The 18,002-nt window shown below is 37.7% G+C and overlaps 1 protein-coding gene across 1 annotated transcript in view; it reads right to left on the minus strand.

The window, feature by feature from the left end:
- The window catches only part of LOC121312623 (plexin domain-containing protein 2-like), a 139,817-nt gene that overhangs the window by 74,095 nt on the left and 47,720 nt on the right, over window positions 1-18,002 (minus strand). Inside the window, exon 3 of the mRNA XM_041244337.1 lies at window positions 4,889-5,035. Coding sequence (XP_041100271.1) covers window positions 4,889-5,035 — 147 coding nt within the window. The remainder of the gene's footprint in view (window positions 1-4,888; window positions 5,036-18,002) is intronic.

The following is an 18,002-nucleotide window of genomic DNA, read 5'->3' on the forward strand; positions in this document are numbered from 1 at the left end:
TGTGCTCTGGGGGATATTCAATGCTTTGGAAATGTTCTTATATCCTACCCCTGATTGGTGCTTTTAAAGAACCTTATTCCAGATTTGCTTTGAATATTCCTTCATCTTCATGATGTAGTTTTTGTTAGAAAATGTTCTAACCAACTGTGGGACCTCCCAGAGACAGATGTATTTAACCTGAAATCATGTGAAACACCTTAATTGCACACAGGTGGACTGCATTCAAATAATTATGCGACTTCTAAAGACAACTGGTTGCACCAGAGCTTATTTAGGTGTGTCATAGCAAAGGGGGTGAATACTTATGCAATCAATTATTTTCTGTTTTATATTTGTAATTAATTTAGAACAATTTGTAGATTTTATTTTTCATTTTGACATTATGGACTTTTTTGTTTTTATCAGTGGCAAAAACTCCTAATTAAATCCCTTTTGATTCCATGTTGTAACACAATAAAATGTGGAAAAGTCCAAGGGGGGTGAATCCTTTTGAGAGCCACTGTAAGTGTTGCAGGCATGAAACCCAGCCTATTAAAGTGCTGGTTTTCACTGTGAGCTGTCTTTGTGTCCAGTAGTACTAAGCACCACATCACATCTACACCAACGCACTGCAAACCACTTTGCCACGCCAAGAGAATAAAAATACAGCCTTAAATTATAATGATCAGTGTCTTACACCCAAGACCAGGAATGATTACTGGCATACTATGCTGAGTGGAGTTTTATTTTCCTAGACTGCACTAGCTTTCTGCCAATTTGAGTTAATTTTGCTAGACCCCTTCAGAGACCTGCAGTGTTTATTAATAATTGCTCAGTATTTCAATACAAATACACACCTTTTTCACATAGCAAATATTTCACTACTTTAGCAAAACAAACAACATCCAATGAAAACAAATATTTGTGTGTTTGAATAACTATGGTTGGACAAATATCCAAGATGGATTTTCACATAGTAAATAATGTAATCTTTGAACAAAAACACATGTAGTATGGCATGTGTTTTTCATTCCACAAGGCTTGTTCAGTACTCTGTCACTTATGCATTGAAAGGCACCATATAGTAGCAGATAATATACACCAAACTTGTAAACCGAGCATCTGTTTTTTTACATCTTAACCTGTAATTTACTTACAAAGCAGCCAAATCCAATTGCATAGAAATGGGTCAAATGCTTTAATCTCTGATATAAGTGGGTTGTAGAATAATTGCCAGTTTGGTTTCCTTTATACACCAAGTCCCCCAGTACTGTACACGCAGGTCTGGGGAAAACTTGGGAAACATCCTCCTAAACCTGTTCATAAGAGACAGCTTCAGGAAAGCTGTGGGTGGAAATCTGCAGCAAAATCTGTTCACCAGAAAGGTTCAATAGCATTCAAATCTGGTGGCTTGGCAAGCCAGGGGGGAGGTTGATGAAAGTAAAACCAATTCAAAATAACGTGTGCACTGAAACCATCTCTCTGACAAGGTAGTACTGGGACTTCACGACAGGCCACAATTCCAGGAAGTGTTCTTCTGTTAACAGGTAGTGCTTTCTTGTCCTTCCAGTGAATTGTAGGACCCAGGCCATTAATGTAAAATGGATCCAGACATTTATAGAACCTTCAGCCCCCTATCAAGCACACATGGATATATTCTTCCTTGAGATCCCAACACATAAACACTGCTAGTTGGACCAAAGTTTGTCAGCCACCTGCGTCCACATATCATGGTCCTTGCACCCCTGTAACAGTAAACATGCCTCTGTGTGGCATGTGGAATTCTGCACACACTCTGGCTGCTGTAATCTGTCTTGTGATAATTCATGTTAAAGCTCAGAAGTGATGATCTTTCCAGTAGAACTGTGCTCAAACAACATTGTATTTAGGGTTGTATAGTAAAGCAGCTACCTAAAGAGTACCCAATAACAGCCCTTGACAGTGTGTTGTGCCTGCTATAACATAAACTGACATGTAGCACAGAGTACCTGTCATATGGATCATATATCTGACAGCATATTTACAACCCCAAGATACAAAAGTGTAATACGTAGAGACAGTTTCCTGTATTTAAGGTGAATAAGGGAGATCTTGTGCTGGACTGTCTGCACAACTAAGGGAACCCTGTTTTAGTGAGTAATCCCCCACCCCTCACCCCAATGCAGCACATCTAGAACTGAAAGACATCCAAACTATACAGCTACAAGCACAAGACTAATTTAACATTCAGTGATACCAACCCTCACTCCATTAGTATGAAGAATACCCATTTATTGAGGTCAGTTTTGAACCTACATAATAGAAGAAAAAAAAATACTTACCCTTAGTATTACTACACACTGGCACACAAAATTCAAAAGCAATCACTGTGGTCCTGTAAGGGTTATGTATATGGGTATGTTATATGTGCTTTGCTGGGGCCTCACTTGTTTTAGATTCCTAAAGTTCTGCACCTCAGCAGGCTATCAGAGAGAAGGGGAGCCGTGGATAAACAGAATCAAGTCTCAACTGGCAGCCTGTAAGAGTTGTTGAACATTCTGTAAAGTGGGCAGGAAGAAGCTTCACAGTGTTGTGTTCATTCGACCATACCCAATTCTCAATTCAACACAGAAGGCAGCTAGTTTCTTGGTTGAATGGGCATGAAGTCCTCTGGGGGGGTGGTCTTATTTTGCAAGTTATTGGATCTCCAGGTGCAATCACAGTGTGTGAAAACATTGAACCTGCTAAAGTGAAACTATTGTCTGTTTAATTATTTAATCCATGTGTTCTTTTGTAGTTAATGACACAGCCTCTGTGCTGGAGAATTTAAAAATGACGATGACAGCATTCCTGCAGAGCAGCTCCTACTGAACCTCTTGTCTTAGAAAGGAATGTTTTGTTGGGATTCTAATGGCAAAAAACTAAACTGTTGTTATATAGTCTGCTTCCTTTATTGATTTAGTATTAAATTAGGATTTAGTATCTTCACATTCTTGTCATGTCTGTAACTAATAACCAGATATGAAATGCCAGAGGAATACATTTCCAATGCCTGGTGGCTGCAGAAGAATTGTCAAATTAATTGTCAAAATCTAAGTCAAATTATAGCAATTGGTAAGAATAATTTTCCCTAGATGACAAAACAGTACAACATAATAGAGATTTAACTTGGTCGATCCAATGAAGCATGAATTAATTGTGCCTATTTGCGTATCATATTTTTTCAACAGTTTATTACTTTGGTTGTTCGAATATTTTGATAATTTATAATTTAGAGCACCGAACAGTGCTTAGATCTGGAACATAATTGCTGTTAACTGGACCAATGTATCAATTAGGTTGAAGTAACTGAATGCAGGTGTTTGCACTCTAGCTGATTATCCAAGGTAATGTTTTGATTTGAGTGGGTATCTTTTCTTACTGGGTTTTGTTTTTATTTAATACAACCCTTTGCTGCGCAGTGTCTAATAAATTTGACCTCGACAAAATATTAATTAAATAGGTATGGAGCATACCCTGGGCAGTAAATGGTTAACCCTTCCTCAAGATAAATATATAATTAAAGATATAACATTTATAGGAGTCATCTATGAGTGGTTTTCAATCCCAGAACCAATGATCTATATGGTCTACGGTGCTGGTCCTAGAATCTTCAGTGAGGCAAGTACAGAATGTATTGCCAAGCCATATCCATTTGATGCTGTCAATCGGCCTCTAGATGAAGTCATTAGTAAAGTCATGATCACCATTTTTATTCCAGTTACAACTGTATTTTTCAAATCATGTGTAAGATATTTAGTCATGAATGAACAGTCAGCAATGAAAATGCACTCTGCTATTTAAACTGTGATAGTGCTATATTTTAAAACATGATAGTTTCTACAGTGCTGTAATGAAGGTGATTCATCTTCTCTTGAAAGTGTTAGTAACACACATGCTGTTCACAGAAGTCACTTCTTATTGTCACAGGGAAATTAAGTCATTTTCCTATTCAGAAAATAATAATAATAATAATAATAATAATAATAATAATAATAATAATAATAATAATAATAATAATAATATTTCATTTGTAAAGGTTAGGAAGAGATTAAACTTTTTCAGTTAAGAAATGGGTGTGTGGGGAGGTTCTTTATAAAAATTTTAAAAAAGGCCTTTATATACATAAAAAAAAAAAGTATCTCTAGACGCATTTACTTCATGACACTTTTCAGTTGATTTTTTTTAATATAAAATCAACAGCAGTTTATACAGTTAATTCAATGGCAGTCTAGTTATAAATGCGTATCCTGCTGGGTATCATGTGGCAAAGACTCTATACTGCTCAACACAACACATGGTATGTGGTACTGTAACTCATCCTTTAGTTAGCATATATTTTGTTCCTGCCTATAAAAAGATCTACACGAATGCTTAATAACTAATGCTTGGTTTGCTAAATAACCTTTAAAGTAAAATTATTTAGTTTTTACTTTTGGATTGTTGTCAAGATCAGCTTTGACCTCATGCAACTGTTGAAGTTTGAGTTGTGGGTATTTTTTATTAATTTGATACTTCGTAGTACTACTTTGTTAAAATATGAAGGCAAATGCATGAAGTTATCTGATTTGCTAGAGTTCTTGAGGTGAATGCCAGTGAATGCCTGCTATTGTCAACATAAATCCTCAACACGTTTCTGGAATTCAATGCATTAATCTGCCACAACTATAGCCTAAATGCATTTGAAACTTAAAGCAATAATGTTGAATTACAAATCTAAGATGCCTGTGACAGAATACAATTTTACTAAACGAATATTTGTTACAGCACCCTTTTGTACTAATGGTACTAATACAAGCAGACACAAACTAAGATTTGCATTACCTTTCTGAACACTATACATTTTCATTACATTCATTCATTAGGTAAAACAATTTCAATGAAACCTTACCGCAGCTTGACGATGAGTATTTGATAAAATCCCATGTATCTTCACTTTGTCTTTGTCCATTTGATCAATGTTGACCCACAACTCTTTGCTTGTGGAATCGGATGGTCCAAATGTTTTAGATATGTAATAGTTGTGATCTGTGTCTTTCTGTAAAAAAAAAAAAAAAAAAAAAAAAAAACACAAACAAAATTTTTAATTGTCATATCACTATAAAGTGTCTGTCACTTCCTCGTACCCATCACAGATACAGGTCGGATTTATTAGAGAGTATAACATGGAATAATAATAAGCATGCATTGTTAAGTAGTACTGTTGAAAAGCTATCTGTACATTGATTCTTTTACAATTAATTTAACCTACTATAACAGCAGCATATTAATACTATTTTATCTGACCACCAGCATACAATAATGTCTTGTAGAGCTTAGATGATAGTAGACTATCAGTGTAAGTTTTACTCAGAAAACTTGCAAACCATAGATTTCATATTTCATAGACTACATTTCAGTGACCTACTGGGCTCTGTTGTAACGACTGAAGCTCGTTGTTCAATATCACTGATACTTTTAAACTTTCTGTCCATGTTTTAATACACAGGGCAGTTACAGAAAATTGAGTAGCGCATTTACACAAAAGTGTATGCTACACATCTTTTGTTTTCCTAATGTTTTTTCTAACTTGTATATGACAGTGCACAGTGGTGAAGAATAATCTTATTTAAAAAAATGTTATACTGCAACATATGTATATTAAAATATTTTTTGAACTCTTCATCTGTTTAAGAAATATTTCTATGAGGAAATAATACAATATGTTGATCAAATGCGTCCTCCAGAAATACAGTTTTGGAGGTATGCAGTGTGGAAGCAAAATAAACAAACGTTTCTGTCAAATCGCAGATGGTATACACAGCTTAAACCAAAACAGGGTTCAAAATAAGGCTAATAAATACAGTATAATCGTAATTCTTGAAAAACTACTCACTTCTAAATCTTTTGTAGTCATTTTTGTATTACTTTAGTATAAACACATGTTAATTTGGATTCATATGTTGTTTTTTTTCTGACTTTATGTGAACGAAAAGACACACATTTGCCTGTTTTCCCATTGGAAATAGTGATATTTTGAAATATCACTGTCCTGGTCACAAAAGTAAAGTTTGTGGGGAATAATAGCCATTTTCTATACTTTTGAGGCATAAGCAATTAGGAAATAACACTTACTACCCAGGAACAAAAATTGTGTTACACAATGTAATTAATACACAACACAGACACGGTCACTTCTCCCGATAGCGAGTGCTCTTGCGCAAGTGTAGTGAAAGACAAACAGTTTGTGAAACTGTGGTGCAGTGTAGTCTGGGTTTAGTGCTGGCTTGTAGCGACAGCTCCCAGCTACTGCTTAGCTGTCTAACAAAGACAAATGACAAACAGCTAGCACATCAAACAAACAAAACATGAAACACTCATTCACTCTCTGTCAGAATACTCCACAGACTTCACTGGATTTAGAAAAAGGTATGTTTCTAAAGAAAAGGTAAGTGCTGGTAGTTTAATCTTAGTAAATCTGTTTCAAATTTGAAAAACAAATGCAAACTTTTAGGATTATTAGGCATCACTAATTTCATGTAATTGGCAAAATCCTATCTAATTTACAATCTAACTTTGGAAAGTTTGAGCTGCACTATTAAGCAAGTAAGCTATTTCTAAGTGTGCTTGAAAAAGCAGTTAGATATATGTGTAGCACTGCAACTTCAAGAATTAAGTGAATCAAAGTCTCCAACAGCAAACTCAACCAAGAGTAAACACCGTATTACTTCAATTTGGTGCCACCCTCTACTTAGACACCCTCGTATTGACACCACAGTCATGTATCAGCGTTATAATAGAGGCCGCCCTCGAATAAACGCCGCTATCAATAAAGATTAAGGTATTTTTTCTCCCCCTAACGAAAAAAAACACACACCGTAAACAAATAAATGCACAATACTGACTATGTACATGTAACGACCCGAAGAGACGAGAGCCTCAATCTAGCAAGTAAATTACAAACTAATGTACACACACATAGTAAGCACCTTTTATTTTATGGTAGTACAGTTCTGAAAGAAAATGCAAGATATACTACATACAGAACCCTAACCCTAACCCTTCTGAAGTTCTTATAGGTGGTTTTGTTATTTTGTTTTCAGTTCAATTGTAATTCCCTTACTCAATCCCATACAAATAAAAACAAATGTGCTTACTATCCATGAGAAGATTTAATTTCGGTTTCTCTTACAGAGAAATTACAAACAAGCAAGTTACAATGAGAAAAAAAAAAAAATAACAGAGTAGGATATATTGTAGTGTTTATAGAAATCAAGTTGATATTCCGAGGAAATTTTTGGTGCAGAAAAACATCGACGTCACTCTTGGACTTAACTGCAACACCAGCATTGTTCCACCCCTTAACAACCAATACACACTCCTGATTCGCTGGTAGAGTACTCCCCTGACCTTCCAACTCCCACCTAATAGGCCCTCGGTAATTGTAACCGATAAATGTACTGTAGTCAAAGTAGGTTAGCCACACACGCTGCTACATACATAATAAAATATTCAAGCGTTTGAAAATCATAGTATTATTAATAAAGGTCACCCTTGTATAACGGCCGCCCTCTTTTAAGTGCCACAGTCATTTTGATCAATTTAACATAAACCCCGCGGCGCCAAATTGAAGTGATACGATATATAGAATCAATATATCCAGCTCAGCTCTGTGTCTATGGAGAAACAGCACTGAGGCGAGCTAATAAAACAATACAGAATCTTTATCTTGCAAAGGAACACTTCATCTAAACTCAGAAAATATATAATTATATATATTTGTGTTAATTATGATTATTGTATTTTGTAAACTTATTTTCAAGGATTGTATGGGTCATGCTGCTTAGTCAAATCAGCTAGTGTTATGTAAAAAAATAAAGTACAGTTTAGTGTTTTATCAAATGCCCTAAAAATTGATAGTACTGTAAGTGTGCAACAGCATTAGAGATGCCAGATCGAAGAGGGTGATAAAGTGATTTTGATCTGTCTGCCTCCTTCTCTGTCTCTCTTGCACTGACATTGCCCTGGAGAAAGCACCCATTTATGCACACTGCTGCTCTATCCTGCAAGCTGCCTGTAGCATCTGACTAATTACATTCCAAACCTACTTTGGTGGAGAGTTGCAGAAAGCTAGCTATCTTGTGCCAATGTTTTCCCTCTGTGGTGTCCCTTAGAAGACATGGTGATTCATGCGCCCTTCACAAAGGCAAATCTGCCCGATTCTAGTCTTGCTGAAGCACCCCCAGATGAGTCAAATTTTCAGCTTTGCCCAACACCTGGTCGTCTAATGGTTAGACGGAGACCTGGAGAGGCCTACAAGCCACAGTGTCTCGCACCCAATGTGAAATGTGGTGGAGGATCGGTGATGATCTGGGGGTGCTTCAGCAAGGCTGGAATCGGGCAGCTTTGGCATGAATCAAGCCAAGTACAAGGTTGTCCTGGAAGAAAACTTGCTTCCTTCTGCTCTTACAATGTTCCCCAACTCTGAGGATAGGTTTTTCCAGCAGGACAATGCTCCATGCCACATAACCAAGTCAATCAAGGTGTGGATGGAGGACCACCAGACCAAGACCCTGTCATGACCAGCCCAATCTCCAGACCTGAACCCCACTGAAAACCTCTGGAATGTGATCAAGAGGAAGATGGATGGTCACAAGCCATCAAACAAAGCCGAGCTGCTTGAATTTTTGCGCCAGGAGTGGCATAAAGTCACCCAACATCAATGTGAAAGACTGGTGGAGAGCATGCCAAGATGCATGAAAGCTGTGCTTGAAAATCAGGGTTATTCCACCAAATATTGATTTCTGAACTCCTCCTAAGTTAAAACATTAGTATTGTGTTGTTTAAAAATGAATATGAACTTATTTTTTTTGCATTATTCGAGGTCTGACAACACTGCATCTTTTTTGTTATTTTGACCAGTTGTCATTTTCTGCAAATGCTCTAAATGACAATATTTTTATTTGGAATTTGGGAGAAATGTTGTCAGTAGTTTATAGAATAAAACAAAAATGTTCATTTTACCCAAACACATACCTATAAATAGTAAAACCAGAGAAACTGATAATTTTGCAGTGGTCTCTTAATTTTTTCCAGAGCTGTGTGTATATATATATATATATATATATATATATATATATATATATATATATATATATATATATATATATATAATATATATATATATATATATATATATTTATATACATGTTATACAATAAACACATTGTGTATATATTAGGACTGACACATTATATATATATATATATATATATATATATATATATTATATATATATATATATATATATATATATATATATATATATATATATATATATTAGTTCAAAGTTTACATGATGCAGTTTATAAATTGATTACATGCATATTATAGTTCTGTAGCTAAATATTATCTTAGGCTGTCCAGGTAAGTTACACAATCAATATGACTACAATTTATTTGGTTGGGCATAATATGAGGGAGAGTACAACGCGTTGATATATGTAGATAACGTTCAATGTGCTGTGAAAAAGAGATGCCTTTTAACGGAGTATTAAAAGACATAAGTAATGGTGTATTCATAATGCTGAATTGAATAATGTAGCCAATCTAGACTTTGGCAGTATTCTATGTGACAAAGGATAACAGTGTGGCAGCAGTGAGACCACTTTAAACAACAACACAAAAAAAAAACAGATTTGCAGCCAAGGAGCACAGCAAGGGTTCCTCTCTGGTGAACTTGACTTGCATTTACTGCTCAAATGCATCCAGAATTGTGATTGGACACTTCAAAAGCAACCTTACTTGTTCAGACCCCATGTTTAACATATTTTTTAAAGTATTGTGAAATGAAGAGCTTGAAACAAAACAACATTGCTTGTTTGCCCTACTTTTTGTTTGTCACAGTTTAATGACTGATTGCTCCAGTCCGACAGATGCACATGTCAAGTGTGGAATGAGCTTAGCCTGTTCGAGCCCAGGCTCTACTGCATAAGATTATTTATCACAAAACCGACAAAGTGGCACAGATTCAGCGGCCTTGACAAAATAAAAACAATGCGTGCTGGGGAGGGAGGGGGCGCATTTGGTTGTTCCTGCCAAGTTGAATATGTGGCAGTATTCCTACACTCTACCTGGCATTTGGTTATGTCCTTGATTGTTAGAACAACTCAAATGCTTTAATCTCTAGTATGGGGAGACTGTTTTTCTAAATCTGATTCCAATTTCAGATTTTTAAATAACTTATCCACTAGATTGTTTGAAACATTGGTCATGCTTTTAAAAAGGGGAGGCACAGACCAGAAAAACAAAAAAAAACAAAACATAATTAGCCCAAACTATTTAGCTCCTTGAACCTGAAGTCCATCTCCGACTGATTCCATTGCCTTGAATTTTAATGAACTGTGCAGGCTGAAAAGTGTCATGAAGTAAATGCGTCTAGGGATACATTTTTTTTAAATATATAAAGGCCTTTTTACAAATTTTTTATAAAGAATCTCCCAACACACCCATTCCTAACCTTTACAAATGGAAAAAAAAAAAATAAATATATATATATATATACACACACACACACACACACACACACACACACACACACGCATGTTTTGACAGTTAGATGTTACAAATCTGGCTTAAATAATGACTGGGGCAATGTGCCCTGCCCCTGTGTGTATTTGTGTGTTATATTTTGCGTGTGGTGTGTTAATGTTGGTGTATAGTCATTGGTACACAGGATATAAATGGGTCTGTGTAATAAGAGGGATTTAAAATGTATATTTGTATTTAGGCACAAGGATTGCACAGCACTTCACGTGCAGGTAAAACATAACATGTGAGCATGGGAAATTGCACTTAATTCACGTGCAGTTGTACCGAGACTCCAGTTGAATGATTGATTAGCAATTGAGTCTAGGTACAGCTGCATAAAAGCAGCATGTTTTCACTCACTTGGGGTTGTGTGTTCGGTGAGTGGAGAACGTGTGTGGAGAGGAGAGGAGAGTAGAGTAGAGGAGAGGAGAGGAGAGGAGAGAATTAAAACTAAAGTAAATAACTATTTTGACTCACCATGTTTGTTTGTCTGTTAGTCCACTGTTTGTTTAAGTGTTAGTTCATGCTGTTTGTCTGTTTATTTTGGCATGAAGTGCTGTGTGCTGTTTTTGTTTAAATCTTTTATTTGTTTTGCAATAAACCGGCGCAAGCAAGCGCATTTACCATATCACTCGCAGTGCTGTGTGTTCTTTTTTCTGGTCTGACGTCAGGAGGAAGAGGAGGAGGAGGAGGAGAATGAGGAGCCCGAACGTCCTACGTCTGAGTGGGAGGAGCCCGAACGTCCTGCGCCCAAGAGGGGGGAATCGGAGCTTCCACAGCCCAAAAGAGAGAGCCGGTGAGTCCACACCTTGAGAAGGGGAATCCCACGGCCCTATGACCCAAGTCACCAGCAGAGGGAGAATGCCTGCTGGTTCCACCTCCACCAGCAGAGGGTGAATGCCTGCTGTCCCCATCTTCACCAGCAGAGGAAGAATGCCTGCTGTCCCCATCCCCACCAACAGTAGAAGAATGCCTGCTGTCCCCATCTCCACCAGCAGAGGGTGAATGCCTGCTGGTATCACTTCACCACCGTCACTACCCTGAGGAGAGAAGCAGAAGCTGCCTCTGCCTCCATCACCTACCTCTGCAAGTGAGGAAGAGCTGCACCAGTCACCTGCAATAGACGGAGACTACACACTGCTCCCACCTTTGCTGCCAGGGGACTACACACTGCTCCCACCTCCACCGTTTCCACCATCAGGAGCAGAGCAGCAGGAGCTGCCTCTAGCCTGTCTCGTCCGTCCTCGACGGCCAGGAGCGGAGGTGGTGGCTATTGCGTCCTCGTCTCAGTCGTCCTCGACGAAGAGCAGAGGTGGTGACGGTCCTCGTCGCCTCGCCTCTGCCTTCGCTACATCCACCAGTAGAGGGTGAATACCTGCTAGTTCCACCTACGCCAACGTGGGTGGAGGGACTGCTTGCTCATTCACTTACCAGCACGATAAAGGTGTGGATGCTGGTTGCACCCTCCATGACGAACGACGAAGGTGTGAGGCTGGCTTCCTCAGTCTCCCACTGCATGGGCGACCAAGGGAAACGGTGAAGACTCCTTCCCGGTCTTACACTACGACCGAAAGGAGGGCGGGGACGCACCCGAGCTATTCTTGACCCTTTCACACCATCGCGGGCCGATGTGCACACTGGACCGGTTTTCCGGGAAACAGAAGGATGCGTGCACGTACAAGCGCCAAGGATGCCTGACTCACAGCTTGGTAGCAACCCGAAAGCTGCCGGCGCCTAAATGCCACCCAAGGATGCCTTCACGTCATCGCTCAAGGATGCCTGCCTCGCTTCACCCAAGGATGCCTGCCTCGCTTCACCCAAGGATGCCTGCCTCGCTCTGCCCAAGGATGCCTGCCTCGCTCTGCCCAAGGATGCCTGCCTCGCTTCGCCCAAGGATGCCTGCCTCGCTTCGCCCAAGGATGCCTGCCTCGCTTCGCCCAAGGATGCCTGCCTCGCTTCGCCCAAGGATGCCTGTCTCGCTCCGCCCAAGGATGCCTGCCTCGCTCTGCCCAAGGATGCCTGCCTCGCATCACCTGGGGTTGCCTACTAATGCAAAACGATACCAAACTTGAAGACTTGTGGCATGTTTTCAGTGTGTTATCACAGGTAACAACTATTTTTCTTGCTCAGGCATCAAGTTTAGCTCCATTATCGATTTTTTGTTAAAAAAAGGGTCTTTCATCCAGTGCTTTTCCTTAAATTTTTCAAAACCTTGTGCAGGGAAGTAACAACTAAAATTGTCTGGCATAGCACAGAGATGTGATTGCATGACAGTGTTCACTTCGCTCATGTTTTCTTCACTGGTATAACAATGCTGGGAATATACAGCACCGAGAGCGATCACTTTTCAGTCCTGCTTGCCACAATGATAACGACTTTTGGATCACTTTTATCTGTTGCATGTTGAAACAAACCATTGCCTTTTCCTTGTAACTTTATGTTCAGTTCATTTAAAACTGATAAAATTTCAGCTAGAAATGACAACTTGAATAAGCAAGTATCATCATCAAGTAGATTCAACTCGAAAAATGTGAATGTCATCCCTGAGTTTGTATACTCATGTTAGCGTTCTGTCCCATGGCAATACTTACTTCAGTGTGAAACAGTAAATAAGCATGCTTCGCACACATTTCAGAGCAAAAAATTCAGAAAGCCTGCTGTAGCACAATCTGAAATATCACTCTGTAGCACAATTAGAAATATCAGTAGACTTGTCAAGTTGGGCAGCAAAGTTACCAGCTGACTCAGCAATGCCATGTATTCTTCGATAAATTGTGTTATCGCTGAGAGGAATACATTTCAATTTTTCATCGAAAATTGTACCAACTATATCCAAAGCTACTGGAAGAATTACTTTTTCCGCAGCTATATGGGCCATTTCCACTTTTGTAATGTGGTGTGCAACCAAATATGATGCTAGTAGTGCCTTATCATTCAAAGTAATTGACCGACTGAGAACTCGCGCTGAAAGCTTTAATTCCTGTTGCTTCCTTTGGAAATATTCAAGAGGCTTATTTGCTAGTTCCCCATGCTTCTTTTCTAAATGTCTTTTTAACTTCGATAGCTTTAAACTCTCATTTGCAAGCACCTCACTGCAAATAACACACTAGAGGTTTGGATCTTTGTTTGCTTTTGCACAATTTATGAAACCATATTTTAAAAAAAAAAGAATCACTGTGCTGCCTCGTTCACAACTTCGTTTTCTTAGTCAATGGTTCAGATGAGATTCCCCTGGCAGGCGGCTGGTCAGACTCTGAAACTTCCAACGAAATCATATTGAAATCTCTGCTGTCGACAACATAACCTTTAAACTAGTATTTATATTTTCAGATGCAGAAGTATTTCATGGTTGTTTTTCTGCACTTCTTTTTTTTATTACAAAATGATCAATTTTTCAGGATGAAGGGTTAACGAATTAAGTTTCCAAACTCAAGTGGCTGTTAAGTACTGATGAGAAATTGTCGATACTGGCGAACGCTTTCAAAATGTCGATTAAGGCAGTGTAAATGCACCATCAGAGAATTCTGGGAAGTGTAATGTTCTCTCTATAAAAAAAAAAGTAAGGGGTGATAACTTTCAATTCGTCAGGTATTTAAATTATCAGAATGTGCTTTAAAACACTAAAAAGAAAGTTCAAGATACTCTAACTAAAAACAAAAAAGAATATGGAAAAAAAAATCATGACATTTTCAAGTTGCAAGCATGACCCGTACTTTGAAAACCACTGTTACAGCACTCTCCTACCCTTTAATTACATAGTTTTGAAGCCGTATTATGCACAATAAGCTCCTTTATACACAACGCTGTGAACGAGACACTGGTTGTTAACCACTATTTACAAAAATCTGTGACGAAGATATTAATGAATGCATCTGGACCTTTTACCTGGCAGGTGCCAAATATGCCAGGACATAATGAGCTCTATTGATAGGCAACTCATTGCGACACCTGTCACTAACTCTAAGGACAGTTGTCCATGAAGGAATATGCTAAACACATTTCGATAAAATGTTAATGCATATCCCAATTGCATTATATTTTAATCAGTTCTGATGACAACCTGGTAAAAAATAAACATGGACAACAAAATGCTGTTGACACTCATGCATGCTATCTTAAGTCAATTCTAAACAAACGACAATCTCTCATAAATATTTAATTTACTGATGTTTACAAAGCAAAACCGTCCTCAACACAGAATACTAATTTGCAAAAAGAAAATCTGCCAAATCATATTTCCAGACCAGTCAACTCTCCCTTATTTGCAGGGACTCTCGTGTTGTTTGGACATTCATAGATAAAACCCAATAAGGTATAACCAAAAGGAATTTTACTGCGTATCAGTATTGACACTGTTAGTTTTAAATGATAGTTGATGTCGTAACACAAAAACAATAGTGTTTTTAATAGAGCCCATAGTATTGTATAAGGACACGTTAAACTAAATGATTAAGCTAGGTGAGTGAAACTGATGAACGTACAGGCTAGTAATTCAAATCACATGCAATTAAGCATAGCTATCCTCTCTACATGTACAATGCCAATAGAATCTGCAAGGGCTCTTTTCTCAGGAATTTGATTTGCATGCTCTTTACTAAGGCTCCTAAGGATATTATCCAGGCCAGAGCAACACATGCACATTTTCAATGGAATCCTGGACAGCTGATGTAATGCAAGCCTGAATCCCAAATACCACAAGTTGGCTCGAGATGCCATCCTGCAATACCAACATGGCAAGACTCAGGCCTCAAACATGTGGATAATGACTGCTGATATAAAGAATGAAATGAAAAGAAAGGAGAGGCTAGAAAATCAGGTCCACACCATAGCCGTTTCTGTAACTGCAATGTATCTCCAGTCCTCACCCTCTATAACACTATAGACATACAGCCATAGTTACAAAACCATGCTATTTGTGTTCCGCCTTATAATGAGTATAAAAGGGCTACTGTAATGGCATTGTGAAGCAAACAGGAGCCACGACCCTGCCATGTTATAACCGATTCCGCACTATAACAAGATACATTATAACTTGGTGAGCACTGTAATATATATATATATATATATATATATATATATATATATATATATATATATATATATATATATATATATGCTGTAAGAAAATTGTGATTTTTTTTTTATCAAGTAGTTGTGGCCACTGTGTATTAAAGTTGCAGTTTTGGCATGGTCATATATATATAAGTAGTTTGCATGTACAGTATATATTGCAAGATGGATTTTTGTTCATTTGTTCAAAAACAACAATAAGAAAAAAACATACAAATACATAACTAGAATATAAGTTCTTAATACTCCCTCTTTATTATCATTTGGCTGCTGACTTTAAATACATGGCAGCTGGCTTCAATTTAACCATAGCAATAGGAAAGAAGATCACTTATTGGCTAGAGAGGATGACGAGGCATACCAATCCCCCAGTAGAAAAAGACAATTTGAGAGTGACGTTTCCCTTTCAGCATTATTTTGGACCAAAATTACATATAAATAATAGAAACATTGTCGTCATATTAAAAGTTGCGGAAACTATAAAAAATTGTGGTCTGTGTTAAAAGTTGAGGTTTCTGCAACAAATTCACAGCCCACGCGCTATATATATATATATATATATATATATATATATATATATATATATATATATATATATATATATATATATATATTGCAGCAGGGGTTCAGGGGACCCTCCAGGTAAAACAAAAATAACGTACCTGCCTCTCCCAATTTAGGAAGGAACACAAAAATACCCTGCCAGCCTAACTTGTATTATTGTTAATTGTGCGCAGCTGGTAGTATTGGAAATTGAAGCCAGCAGCCAGTACAGTCGGAGCTGCTGAGTAGAAGGAGACCGAAAGTGGTATTCTGTGTCCGAGCAGTCATTGTGTAAGTACTGTGCTGTGCTTATTTTTGTAAACAGTGTCTTTTCTTTCTTACAGGTAAACGGTGTGTCCCATCTAGTAAGGGTGTTCCTGTGTGTCTTAGTGCTCAAAGGCAGCTAGGTATTGTTTGGTTTATTTTTATTTTATATTGTAAAATAAAAGTGTGCGACAACGCTGAGCTTTCATTTCCTGTGTTAGGTCAGTGTTTTAAAAGGGGCAACAAACCTTTTACAAGTATATTGACAAGTGAAGGGAGTGTTTATCCTTCACAAAAATAGGATAGTCTATATATATATATATATATATATATATATATATATATATATATATATATATATGAGAGAGAGAGAGAGAGAGAGAGAGAGAGAGAGAGAGAGAGAGAGAGAGAGAGAGAGAGAGAGAGAGAGAGATTGTGGTAACATGACAGACAGTCAAGGCTGGCCAGTGGCAAAAATAGCACTCAACCAGAGACAGAACTGTAGTTAAGTGTTTTATATGCATATTTATTTACAAACACAAATCAAATAAAGCATGGGAGCAACCACAAGCATGACTCTTACTGGAGCACTAACTAAACTTTTCCAGATCCCTAAACTATAAGCCGGTTACCGGTTCAACAAAACACTTGTTACACACAGGCCTTAACACAGACCTGGTTTCATACACCTCAATATTGGGACCAGGTGTGACTCATTATTGGCTCAATAGCCAATTAGCCATCAAGGTATTCACGGTGATGTAGTCATATTTCAAAACCCTGGACTACACTTTCCCCTTTCCTCCCCCTCATTCCACATAATTACCTCTATTTGAGCAATCATGCCTTCATCATGCCCTCTGAAAGCCAGTTCTTGCTTGCCAAAGTAAACAACAGAATGAATAAATCATTTCTTATAATGCTTACCCTCCTATATTTATGTCCTGCCTCTGTTCACTAATGATTGGACAGCTGCAAAACTCTGGCAGATCTTTGACACTCCCATTGCTTAAACTCCCAAGACCTTCAACTGAAACAGAGAATACCTTCAGGTTTATGTCCCGCCTCTGCTCACTCATGACTGGACACCTGCATAACAAAGGGTAGATCTTCGACTATCCCATTGGTTATACTTACTCAAGGCCTTCAGCTGAAAAATACCTTCAACTGTTTATGTCCCACCTCTGCTCACTTATAATTTGACTGTCATGGATAAAATGCAGATCTGCTATTGGTTTTATTTTATATAAAAAAAAAAATTCTGCATGATTAATTTGTAAAAAACAATAATCTCTTTAGCTGATTAATGATTAATCAGTCCAATTAATCTGTTAATCGGAACAACCCATATATTAGTATGCATACTAAATTATATTAATATTCACACAGCATATGAAATATATATATATATATATATATATATATATATATATATATATATATATATATATATTTCATAGTAATATGAGTTTTATGAACACCCTCATAAACCATCAGAAAACGGAAATCCTACCCGGCAAGATTTTTAACTCATTTAAACCAACATATTCTTAACCACC

The sequence above is a fragment of the Polyodon spathula genome, chromosome 3 (genome assembly GCF_017654505.1).
Source record: "Polyodon spathula isolate WHYD16114869_AA chromosome 3, ASM1765450v1, whole genome shotgun sequence".
In the NCBI taxonomy this organism is placed as follows: Eukaryota; Metazoa; Chordata; class Actinopteri; order Acipenseriformes; family Polyodontidae; genus Polyodon; species Polyodon spathula.